Here is a 13,528-nt window from a genome sequence, read left to right on the forward strand (position 1 = left end):
AAAAAATTTAATAGCAAAGCTCGTTGTGACTATTATAGTGGTTTAAATTCACTTTCCGACAGCCCGTGTTCGTCTTGAGGCAGGCACATTTTCCCGTCTTTTCCCTCTCTTGTGGTTTTTCAGGGTTCTTTGATGTCTTTTCATTTTATCGACAATTTACGGGAAGATCCCGATCGACGTCCATAGGCGGGAGTACTCTTTCAATCGATCAGATAGCAGTCCATATTCGTAATAGCAACAGACCGTCGGAATGGGGTTTCAGAATATTCAATACCTTTTTTTAGCTTCCCTCTTGAGCAAATTTCGTTCTCCGGCACTGGGCGTACAAATAAATGTCTTTATTTTCCTTATCAAATGTCCTACCTTTCCTTATCTGTCTTTTTCTGTTCTTTATTTTCCTTACCATAAACAGATTGCAGTGGCTTTTATTCGAACTATTTTTTGTCCCCATGATCTATTATGTATATCTTCCACTACTTCTCTCGCTCTCACACCACTGGATACTTTAATCTGTCTTTTCTAATGCGAGCAGCTGTAATGGGTGAGATATTTTCAGTCGTACTTAAAAAAGGTTTTCGCTCTTGAATGAAAACATCAAGAATAGTTTTTATTTTAATAAACAGATTATGACTAAGTATTTTTATTTTAATCACCCATAGTAACGTTTCTTGTAGATTCACAAGACAATTTTCTGCACTCATATTTGTAATTGTAAGATGGAATACAGAAAAACGATTGATATTAAATTCTAGTTTAAGTATTTTATTTAAATTTATTTATTAAAATACTTATCGATTTCAATTTAAAAATACAGAAATACAGTTAAATTAATTCCGTTTAGTCAAAATTATTCAATTAACTAAAATTAAAATCAAAAATACTAAAAAAGGGAAGTGATGGAAGTAATGGATTAAAAGTTTCAGCAATCACCACAATTATTTTGAAATACACTATATGTCTTAATACTAGGGTTCAATTTTGATTTTTTTAAATTATGAAGCATTAAAGCAAATTCAAAATATTTTTAAGCAAACAGATTGTGTACTCTGTTGTTCAGGAAGTACAGAATGCATTACAGAATGATTGTACTAAATATGAGTCAAAAAGAAGTATTTTATTTTAATTTAAGGGGGGTTTCGTAAGAGAACTCTATGAGATTTTACCAAAATTTAAAATTTAATGGTTAAAGATGAAGATAGCATTAAAAATGTAAATCATGAAAGTATAAAACGATAACTTCTCGAAGAATGAAAGCCTAAATAAAACTCAAACTGTTCAGAAATTAAGAATATTGAATAAAAGAAATATTTGATATTTTCAACGAAGCCACCTATCAATCCGAGGAGTTGTACGGAATTTTCCTTTCTCATTACAGCTTGCCATCGAGAATCTTTTCGATGAAGATGACGAAGAAACAGAATCGTAAGTTAACCTTCACTTGATTTGAATTCATTTTCCAAAAAACTAGTTTCTTATTTATCAATGGAAAATTTCAATGAACAGAACATCGATACAAGAAAATTTTTAATCCTGCGTGGCATCACGATCATCTGAAGCTAGCCTTTGAAAAATAGGCATCATTTTGGAGACAATATTTCTCGCAGAGGAGTTTTAATGGCTGTCTTATGAGTATTGAGTTTTTGTTTCAGCGCCAGAGTTCGATCAAAGAAGCACCAAGATTCAGGTCTTGCAGAGCAATTTGTATGTTTTGCTTTAGAATTTGTGGAGCTTCAGTGTTGCAGAATCGCATATTTATCCCTATTTATCCGTTTGACATTGTTTTTCTTTCTAACTATGGAGTTGCGGTAGTAAGCGGTATTTTTTATAGCTGCATCACACAGGCTTCCGAGCTTCTTTCCACTGAGTGGTAAGCCCCTTTCCTTTTAATCGTCAGCTAGCAGATTTCTAATCTTTTGCCAACAGTTTGAAAATTCTTTGAACTTTTGTTGGCTGTTTTTTTTTTATCATGCAAAAATTTGGATAATTAATGAGAATAACAGCCAGTCACAACAGACAGCCAGAGTCTATTCCTAGATTAGAGCATGCCAACAATTGTCTGAGTGCTAGATTTTCAAAACTACACACCACAAAAGTAATTATATCCTTCGTTCTAATTAAAGGTAGAAATACGATTCAAACGTCATTTTAAGCATAAAGAAACATAAAATATTTTTCATTTATTTTTTTTTATTTTTACAAAATTTGATGATTTTTGTGTCCCAGAACACCTTAACTGACCGGCGTGTTTTATAAACTTTACATTTGAAAAAAAATCATGGCGTTTTAATACAGCAGTACCTATTCACGAACTAAAGCATTGCTTTTTAATTTCCTTAGTGATGTGGATACAGACTCCCAGTTTGCAGTACTGAAAGTGAAAATTTACCGGGCTGAAGGACTGTCCAGTTTGAACCGGGGACTCCTGGCACACATTAAAAAACGTTGCACCGTAGATGATGGCGTCTTTGTAGACCCTTATGTTCAAGTCTTCTTTGCTGGACTCAAGGTAGCCTGTGAGAACATATTTTAATGCTTTTTTACATTTTGATATATATATATATATATATATATATATATATATATATATATATATATATATATATATATATATATGTATAAGACAAATTAAAATAAATGTATTGCTTTCAAAATTCTTCAAAGGAAAATCAATTTGAAAGGTATGTGCATCAAAAATTAATGCTCTCCAGTCTTAAATACAAGCATCATTTATTGTTGTTATTATATTAAAATGTCGTTTGCCAAAAAAATCTATAAAATTTTTGATGTAACAATTAGAATTACTTGTAAAATATGACATTCGTAATAGTAATCGGAGCAACAATCAAATATCAGATAAAAAATTGAAGAACAAATGTAATTAAGGCAAGAAAAAGTTTTTTGTCGATAAATGTTTGGTAAATTTAAGATGAATATTTTTTTATAATAGTGATGATAAATTCAATACGCCCTTCTTTTATCACACAGCTTGTATCTAGCCTACAATGCTCTTCTTCCAAAATCTTTTGTAACCTGCTTCTGCCGATGCTGGCAAAGCAATTTCTGATAGAGGCTTTCGGTTCTTCTTAGTCATTGGGTATGATCGGTTGGTTTTGTACCGTTTATTGCCATTTTAGTAATATTGCGCCAAACATATGGTTTAATCTAAGAGAATATAATGCATTACCCATTTAATAAAATGCAAAAGCAAACGAGCAAAGGTAAAAACACATAAAATATGACGATGAAACAAACAATGAATGAATAAAATTTTAAAATTTCAGGTTTAGGTAGCAAAACAATTATTTCAAAACAAAAGTAAAATGTGAACTCAATGATACAAAGCTATTTTAAAACGGTTAATATAAATAATAGATAAGATTAAAGACTGCTAAGTGTTAATGTAAAAGATAAATAACCTTTTTATAAAAAATATTTTGGTGATATTTCACATTTGCAAAGTCTTGCAAATTTAGAGACGATAAATAGAAACGATGCAGTTTGAAAGAAGAATATTGAACTGAAATTTGTTTCATTTTAAAATCACCATGATAAAAAGAAAATGATGATGTGAGTGAGTGATGATGAAGTGAGTGCGCCATATAAACAGGTGAGTCGACTTAACATTAATCTCTCTATTAGGGAGAATATACCAATATATATCATTCGTGAGTTTGAGCTGTATGTAACTGCTATAGATCTTTAGAATCCATGTTCTTCACCAAATCGAAAAGAACTGAAAACAAAGAACTTCTCAGATTGCAATATGCGAGATCTTGTGTTAGAAAATATGACGCAGATTTAACAGCAGAATCTGGCATTTCATTGCCAGAAATAACCACATGATCTCGTATCCAGAAGATATCAAACTGAAACCTCAATTTTGTAAAAGCGGTAAGGTAAATAAAATTCACATAGACTGCGTTTTTTAGCTGAAGCTTTGTTAGACCCATGTGCTCTTTTGCATGAGATCTGCAGATCACCAATGCACAGAGTTCTATAAACAGATGTAGGCAATTGTGTATTTGTTCCAGATAAACTTTAGAAAGTGTAAGATGAGGAATGCTTACATGTGGAACTCCATCAATTTGTATAAAAAAGTTGGAATTAAAATTATCAGCTAGATTTCAAAGTATTCAATACGTCGAAAGATCCGTAGAAAGATGGATAAGACTTCCATAAAATAAAAGTTAAAGTGTTGAAAATATTCCAAAGAGCAAACCTTTTTCGGCATCAAAGAAAATTGTACGAGGTAATTTCACCCAAGAAATGCATTGCGTATTTGAGTTTCCAGTCAGGCGAGGTTATCGAAAGTAGACCGACATCAACTGAAATTACTGCGATGCACTCTTGGCTGTGGATATTTCAAGCCTCGGCATTTATCATAGTGTTCCGTATGATGGGAGTGACCTCTGGGGACAGTTCCTTAATGCCAAACTCAAAAGTATGACCTCTGCCCTTGATCTCTAGCAGACTAACCACTAAAGAGATCAATTATATGTCGAAGAGACACAGGTGATTACAGTGCACCAGTCTAATGGGTTTCTAACATGCTCATGAGAGATAAGAAGCAAACAGAACGACAACAGCTTCTAATGGAGAACTGACTCTCATAGTGTCAAGAGATGGAAGAATCAAGTGAAAAGTATAAAGCGAAAGGAGGGATAAACAGTAAGGAAATAAAGATTCTTGGGCATCTCGGATTTAGAATGTACATACTCACCTATAGAAAGTGAGTTCTTGGGGGCAATGGGCATGAAGTTCTACCTCAATATCATGTAACTATTGGACATTTAACCAAAAGAGATAGAACATTGATACATTTGTCACTACAATATTCGAATTTCCTTCTGTGTGGTTTCCTTACATAATGATTAGTAGGAACCTCCATGTCCCCTTTTGTTGGTAACTATCGCTCCACAAAACCTCGGCAATTCATTAAGAATGACCCTGTATATTTTGTAAACAAAAATGGCTTGAAGAAGGACGAAGATCGATTTTCATACACATTTATTTTCAGGGGTTCACGTCGAAGAAGAAGCGCACAATTTGCCCAGTTTGGGAAGAGGAGGTCGTGTTCACGACCAAGTTTCCTCTTCCTCCGGAACCCATCATCATTCAGGTCCGAGACGATGACTTCGTGGGCAACAACGATATTGGCACGGTGGTCATTCCCCTAGATAAGATATCCAGTTCCGATGAACAAGGTGAATATTAACATCCATTCTATCTGACATTATAAACCTATTGCGTCTGACATTAGCAACCCATTACTAAAATTGTAGAAACTGCGTTTGATCTAATTTAGATTTAAACTTTTTAAAGGATGCCCCAAAATTAACACAAGATTTGAATACTAAAATGTTGGCAAACCTTTAAAAAAACTATTTGACAGCTGATAGTTTAAGATTAGTAAAAATGAAGTGTTACACGATAGAATAACGTGTTAACGCGAGATTTGAATTTAGTAAAAAACAGGGTTTTTTTTCATTAAATTGTTATATTTTTATTGAATCGCAAAATATATAGAATGAGGTTATTATGGAATAGCACATAGGGCAAATGGCCTCCATGGCTTTCCTGGCACACACGCACTCTTTTGTCGCAATTTTCTATGACTATTTTGCTTAAATGTGGCTTTATTTCTTTGATGCAGCGTTGAATTTCCTCTTTCAATGTACTGGTTCTTGTGGGCTTTTTGGCATATTTTGACACCTAATAACATCGTAAAATGAAATCCAATGGTGTTAAATCACATGATCAAGGGGGGGGGGGTCAATTGTCAAATTTTCTAAATGTGGCCGCCAGACGTTCATTATTTTTAAAATACTGTTCAATAATTAAAAAAAACACGTTATTCCACCATGTAACGCTCCATTTTATCCATTATTTTTATTTTTTATTTTAAGCTATCAGCTGTCAAATGTGTACTTTAATAGCGTTGCTACACTTTACTACATGAATGGTGGTAAATTCAAATCTTGCGTTAATTTTGGGACACCCTTTATAAGGCGCATCCAAATGAAAGGAGGTTGTCTAATTGTACAGGATAATGGATTTCCGCATAAAGCATGGGATATAGGCATTGTGGCTTCCTGAATGCAAAAACATCAGGGATATTTGATTCATCTTTCTTTCGATTGCTTTATAGCATTAGCAATTGCATTCTTTCTATAATAATTTTAACATAATATAATTTAGCTAATAATTGTTGTCGCTATAAAGATATCTAAAGTTCTGAAATATGCTGACTTAATGAACTAGTAATGAACTCATATTTACTAGAATGTGGGCTGGTATCGTATTTAAAATATCTTATTTAAATGTCTCTTATTTTTGTCACGTTCCTCCAATAATCTTTGCAATGGGATGGTCTTTATGCATCATATTCAAATCAAAATTAATCACTGAAATCGGGAAAAAAATGATCCGCTAACAGAGAAAGATGATACAGAGTTAAAAATACAGAGATAAGACACATAGTTAAAAATACCGAAAGAAAATACTAGTAAACTTCATAATGATACACTATATTTTCACTATAATGTATCAGTATAAATCTAAAATAATAAAAATTGAAGATCTCAGCTCATTGGTAATTGTTACAATCAGGCATAAAAAATGTAGATGAAATGTGAAGTTTATGATGAATTCGACTTTATTCATGAAGTAAAAAAATAGTTATAAGCTCATAAGCGTTTTAGCAACACGAATAAATCAGTCATGGCTTGTGAGAGAATACGCTAAAAAATTATTCAGAAATAACATTGAAATTTCGATTAATTTTTAATTAAAAAATTTAAAAAAATACTTTTTAAATGAACACATAAGAGAAGAATTTAAATTTCTTCTTTTGATCCCTCTAGGTCCACCTTGTTGTAATGGCGTAGCGACGGTAAATGGGTCCCTGTGCATAATTAGATTTTGTGGTGGTATGTAGATTATTATGATCCACGCAGGAAGCAACAGGACGAATGTTTTTAGGAACATTTCTTTAAATAATCACATTCACACACTAAACAAGCACAAACACAAGGACAAGACATTCACACGCGCGGCTTCACAGTTCAGCATCACATCTCATTCTAATTACAATCGCAATGCACTATGGGATGACATATGAGATGGCCTAATCAGGCATCGCCATCTAGTATCCAAAAGAGAAGATAAGGGTAATGCAACTGCTACAATTTTCTTTTCTACTGTTTTGTGGTTATCTCCAGTTTGGGAATTACAAGTAGCGCCGAATTCATGGTATCATTTTGTTCTATCATTTAAAATTCTTGACCTTGAAAAATGATAAAAATGTTCTAACGCTTCGTTTCTATGCCCTTTTCCCCATAAGTTTGGCTCTCTAGTTTTCTTAGTCACCTATATCCATCTCTTGTTTCCCTATCACTACCCCACTGCCGCGCAAGACGTTGTGCATGCCTTAATATGCAGAGAATATCCAGGCTATCATCAAGTTAATATTAAAAAGAAACTCTAGTATAAAAATTTTGATACTCAGTTTTTTTTTTTTTTTTTTACGCGGAAAAGAACCTTTTCTGGCTGAAGAGTAAGAATTAATACTGACAGTGATTCGAATTAGACAGCTGAGGCCCAAACAGAGCAAAAAAATTAAGCACAGGGACAAGTTTCTGAAAAGTTTGGGGCTGTCCTAGCTCAGGTCACAAATTAAATATAATGACATTTTCCTTTTGCATTTTAGAACTCCTTGTTCAACGCATAAATTCAAATTCATTTCAATTTTTGAATGCTTTTTTTCAGGATTTCTGCCGACATTAGGACCTTGTTACGTATATTTGCGAGATCAGAAGCAATTCGTGTCAGAAGACACATCATGCAGCGGCCGATTATTGATGGCTATAACAATGGACATCGTGGAAGGGTCCGTCTACACCAAGACTTCCGTGCAAGTGGAGCCAACTCCCTCTGCACCTCAGGTCAAAACATTACACTTTTTTTTTTTTCAAAATTTTTACTAATAGTCAAGGATGATTGTACGAATATCCTAAGGGTGAGCTTCAGCTCTTTTACAAAAGTATAAATCCATGTTGAGTAAATGTATCGGAAACGAGGAACTCAAGCCTGTTTGGAAACGATTCAGGATTACTGTATCAATTCTGCCTTAAGTTTCATCATTTGCAAGTTCATATAAAATGAATACGCAGCAAAATTGGGAAAATATTATTTTGTACAGTTTTCAACAGAATAAAAGTGAAATAATAAACTCATAATTTAAAAAAAAAGCCCAAAAAATTCTATAAGGTGACAATATTTTCTATATCTCTATATAATCAATTTCTAAAATTAAAATTTCCGGTAACAGAGATAGATAAATGAACGCTAGAAAGGAATACTAATTCTAAAATATATAAAAACTAAAATTCAATTTTTTTTCTTCTTGTTTTGATACGATGTATTTCATCAAAACTGATCAACATAGTTTTAATAACATTGAAATAATCATCCAAGACAGCGAGTATTAATAAGATTAATTAAATCATGCCAATCAGTTTTTATGAATAGGTTTTATCACAAAAAGATACCAGATTATTTTTATGATAACATTTTAAATTATAATCAATAAAAATAGTCCATTCTGAGTGGTTAGATATATGTCAAAGAGGCGAAATGAATTGACGATGAAAACTGGTGAAGCTCCGGTAAATCAGAAACTACATTTTAAAAATTAAAAACTAGATACCTCTATTTCATCCTTTCCGACTGGATTTTCTTATGAATGATCCTTCAATATTTTCTTTTGACTTGACTTACCGCTTTCGAGAATTTCGATTCTGCATCGAAATTTTTCGTTTATACTTATTTTTTCGCATTATCTATCTTCAATAAATAAATAAATAAATAATAGCAAAGTCTCAGATTTTTCAGCCTAGACAAGCATGAAAATAATTCGAAATTGTGAAATATCGCCAAATGAAAATGAAACAATACGGCCTGATTTTGATACGGCCCACTTAAGCATATTATATAGGTTTTAAATCATTTCACCTCCTAGTTACCACTAGCAATATTTAATCGTTTTTTTGTGCAAATAAAAATTATGAATTATTTATAGAAAAATAAGTTTTGGATGGCCTTTAAAAGTCATTTGTTGCAGTCTAATGTTTTTAAGCTACAAAATTTCAGGATAGATTTTTTTTTTTTCGTTTCCAAATATTATTCTTATGTTACTTTTATAAGTAAACTTTTAAATAATAAGAGGATAGTATTAGTTAAATAACACTTGATATTAACCTGATTTATATTAAAATAATGTATATATTTTTAAAAATGTATTTATTTATATTTTCCCCTGTGCTTTCTAGTCGCTTTGCTAACATTTATAGCAATGCAAGTCATTTTCCTCGCAAATATTCAAGCACAGAAATTCAGGGGGGAAATGAAAAGCACACAATTCCGAATTGTGCAGAACATATTCAAATAATAAAAATATGAATGCGAATGTGAATATCGTTGTAAGGCTCTCATAAATGTGTGAAAACAATGATTCTTTGCAGGGAACATTCAGCTACGACTCGGAGTTCTTTCTGTTCGCCTGTGTGCAGGATGCTTCCATGATTGACAGAAGACTGGTAGAAATGAAAGAAATGCGTTTCAGTCTCCAAATGGGTACGTAGACTTGAAATGCGTACATCTTAGTGAAATTTCATAATTCCAGCTTAATTAAAAGAATAGCAAGCTAATGTAAAGAGCTGTAATGAAGTTATTCGTAACGCTTCTGTGCTAAGGGAGAAAAAAACCAAAATTCAAAAACGTTTAGAGCTTTATATGTTCGCACGTTCACGTAAAATTTATTCAGTAATTTATTACGTAGGGCTTTTGATAAAAAAAGAAAAATGTGAATGCCATTGACTTTTCATTCACATGTATACGAAGTATAGAAATAAAAAAAAAATATATGAACTAGAGATTTTGATGAATCGTTACATTTTAGAGCTTCCCAAATCCCTAAATAAACTTTTAGAATGCTCATACATCGAGATTTTTGAAAGAAGCCAGAAAATTTATATCTTCACATGTACGCGAATACCATAGTTCAAATTTGCAATGAAATGAAATTCCATGTGCGATAAACATTATCCATCGATTTCAAATTTTGAACTAAAACTGTGAAAAGGAAGGCCTACAAAATTCGTACCAAATTTCCTTCAATCAATTAGAAAACACAAAATGCACTATTACTGTTAAAGAAATCGAGAGGACAAAACTGTGATTACCCAAGTCTTGTATTATCCAAGAATTTAGTCCAATTGAATGATCCTTTGGTATATAAAAAAACATGATAGAACTTTCATTACTTCAAGTCGTTGAAGTGGCCTTTCGAAACATACTTCTTCACCCTATACCTGCATATCGGGCTGGATAAGGGGAAAGAACGGAAGGAAGTTTAATTATTGTTTTTTGATCTTTAAATAAAAGGCTATTAATTTAGGGAGTCACTAAAAAGCTAATAAAATTGCTGTTAAGATAGTTTAATTCGGTTAGAAATAAATTTTAAAAGATTATAAATATTATTGTTAAATTTCTTTTTCCACTAAAGTTCGTACGCATTGTACGAAACAATCAATCGATCACACTGCCTCCAATGGACTGCACAACACAATTTGGTAACGCAAATATTTCTTACAACCCAACTATACGACGACAATCTTTGGAGAGATCGAATCAATTCTAGATGCGTACTATATCCGCCGTCATCCCACCAAGTTCGTATCATAAAGAAGGAAGAAAATACCTCGTAAAAATTTCAAATCGGTATTCTGCACTTAGTTATTTATTTTGAATAATTTATCATTGTCGAAAGATGCCTGTAAGTCTTTTATATCGATCTAAATGTTATTTTAAAATATGATCCTGCAATTTCAAATGGCACTTATAAGAGTTTTTTCAAAGCGTTGAAACTTTAATAATTTGAAGTTAACATTTTGTTCCACTTATTGCGCCTGAATGCAATTAAGTAATCTTCTTCATAAATTAAAAAACATAGAGAACTTACTTAAGTAATTTTCTATTCGATGTTTTCTAAATTTGCAGGAGCAGAGGGCCGACAGACGATGGATGCAGCTTTCGATGATCACAATGCAACGCCTTTTATGGAGCCTGAGCCGATGGACAAGTAAGAAACAATTTGCATCTTAAATGATTTGCGAGAATTTCCAAATTAGAAAGAAGCACGTTTACATTTAATTAGATTTTTTCATGTTTATACATAGAGAATTTTGTAAATTATTTCCTAAGGATTTCCACATACTTCTAAAAGTTTGAGGAATAGTGTTCAAAGTGTTCTTGATGGCAATACACTTTTTAGTGTTTACAAAACTTAACTTCAAAATTTTATTCTATGCAGAGAGAACAGTAAAACTGATAAAAAAAAGGAAACAAGATGCTATGATTGGCGAAAAAAACTTAAACGAATAAAAATAAAACTGAGAAAACATGCTTTTATTAAAGCGCAACAAGAAGAAGATTATTTTTTATCATATCTTTTTACTTGAAAAAAATTATTAAAGAGTGAATATCTGAAAAAAGCATTTTTAATACTTAATTGATGCCTTATGGAAAATAATTTCAAAACATTCAGTATTGTTTTCTAATAATAAAGAACAGTATTTATCTGTTGGCGCTCTATTTGTCCAAAAGTTACATATCTGGTACCGATTAATCGGAAAGATTTTTTTCTTAAATTTCAATAAAAGAAGAATATGCAACATTTTGCGTTTCCTCCTCAAACTACCGCAAATATTCTTGCATAAAACTCCATTTTTAAAATTCTGAAAAATGTCTTTTTAATTATTCAGTTTATTGGTATGCATAGTTTTTCTGAATTTATCAATTCCTTTATACTATATATTTTTTTCTGAAAAATTGCGCTTTATTCGCTTTTTAATTAGTAGATAGCGACTCATCTGACCCATAGCATTTGAGGTTTGTTTTGCCAATTTTGTTTGAAATATTCAATGAAAATTATTATTACATCATAGTAATTATTCATATTGCACTTGATGTTGAAATGATGACAAAAGAGGAACAGTAAAGCCTTAATTAATAGCAAATGAGTTTAAAACAATATTATTTATTAATCCTACTTTTAGATACACCATTTGTGGCAACCGAGTAATGGAAATTTTTCGTCTCTCGTCTAGCATTCGTTTGAATACTTAAGTAATACACATATTCACTCTACATTTATTTTTAAAATAGTAATAGAGCTCCAGCGGCGTCAGATGAAGGAAAAAATGGAAGACAGACCTAGCGAGAATTTGCCAATTAAAAAAGAAACGCTAGTCATGAAGTTGTTACGCTGGTTGGGGCTGGTGGCAAAATGTAAAAAACTGCATCAATATTCAGATGTTGACATTCATGATTTGCAACAACGTTGGGATTGGCAAGCGAAAGCAAACAGGGAGCGAAGCCACATAATCTTAAAAAATAAATTTTTACTTAATTTTTAAAAATACTTTTTATTGTTGTAATGAAAGTCGTACAGTTACCATTGTTTCCTCGAATATTTAATCACGTGATTTTTATTCGTTGCTGAAAGTTAAGAAAGGAATATCATGCTTAGTATTAGTTCTAATCGTTTTTTATATATAAAGCAATAAGGAAAGGGAAAGTATATTGCCGCGGAAGACAATGTGCAGTTAAAAGGTGAGCGGTTGGGTTTCTAATGGCCCGTGATGTAATAGAACTTAAATCCACTACGAAGATCGATGCTCACAATCAGGAAGACAGGTTTAAATAATATGAGGTTGTTTTAACGTATATCCCAGTTTGATGCTTAAAAATACTTTGTTGAGAGAATTAATTGAAAGTAAATGCAAGCAATATTCTCGATGGTCATCAAAGGCTGGTCTATGTTATAAATGTAACTAAATTTCGAAACTGCTTACAGAATACTGATATGTGCCTCACGCCTTCGTGATTTTGTTTAAACTACCCTATTTTTTTAAAAAAAAATATCTTCTATTTTTTAATACCCTAATAGAATCATGCTTTTTTATTTTTGTTGTTTTTAGACAATATCTGTACTTGCCTTTGGAAGGCAATAAGCCTTGCATGTGGTTGAAAGCCATGTGGCCCGACGAGAGAAGGCGCATGTACATTTCGAACATCCTCTCCAAAATGGAAAGAAAAATAGTGAGAAAATTTAATTCCAATTTATGCCAGCTTTCTTATAAATGAAATTGCGCGTTAGGGTTCGAAGGAATGGGACAGACAAAGAGCATGCAAGCCAGATTCTCCTAACTTACCTTGAATCTTATTTTCCACATAAATATTTCGAAATTTAATTTTAATTGCACTGCTTGGAATGAAAGTATATTAAAGGGGATACAGTTTTCGAACATATCGATATCAAATAGCACATACAATGAAACCTGTAAACCTGTATACTTCTAGAGCAATAAACTGGCATTTAATGATTTTTTTTGGTCCCAGTAAAATTGCAATCTTATCAATGTATTTTTAGTCAGCAATGATCTCTTTTTAGATGTGTTATAATGCT

At 32.1% G+C, this 13,528-nt stretch overlaps 1 protein-coding gene across 1 annotated transcript in view; it reads left to right on the top strand.

Annotated features, from left to right (window-relative positions):
- Positions 1–13,528, top strand: part of LOC129988996 (otoferlin-like) — a 79,927-nt gene that overhangs the window by 722 nt on the left and 65,677 nt on the right. Inside the window, exons 2-9 of the mRNA XM_056097296.1 lie at positions 1,376–1,422; positions 2,338–2,506; positions 5,018–5,204; positions 6,864–6,929; positions 7,768–7,943; positions 9,522–9,633; positions 11,059–11,140; positions 13,041–13,161. Coding sequence (XP_055953271.1) covers positions 1,376–1,422; positions 2,338–2,506; positions 5,018–5,204; positions 6,864–6,929; positions 7,768–7,943; positions 9,522–9,633; positions 11,059–11,140; positions 13,041–13,161 — 960 coding nt within the window. The remainder of the gene's footprint in view (positions 1–1,375; positions 1,423–2,337; positions 2,507–5,017; positions 5,205–6,863; positions 6,930–7,767; positions 7,944–9,521; positions 9,634–11,058; positions 11,141–13,040; positions 13,162–13,528) is intronic.

Source organism: Argiope bruennichi, chromosome 10 (genome assembly GCF_947563725.1).
Source record: "Argiope bruennichi chromosome 10, qqArgBrue1.1, whole genome shotgun sequence".
Classification (NCBI taxonomy): Eukaryota; Metazoa; Arthropoda; class Arachnida; order Araneae; family Araneidae; genus Argiope; species Argiope bruennichi.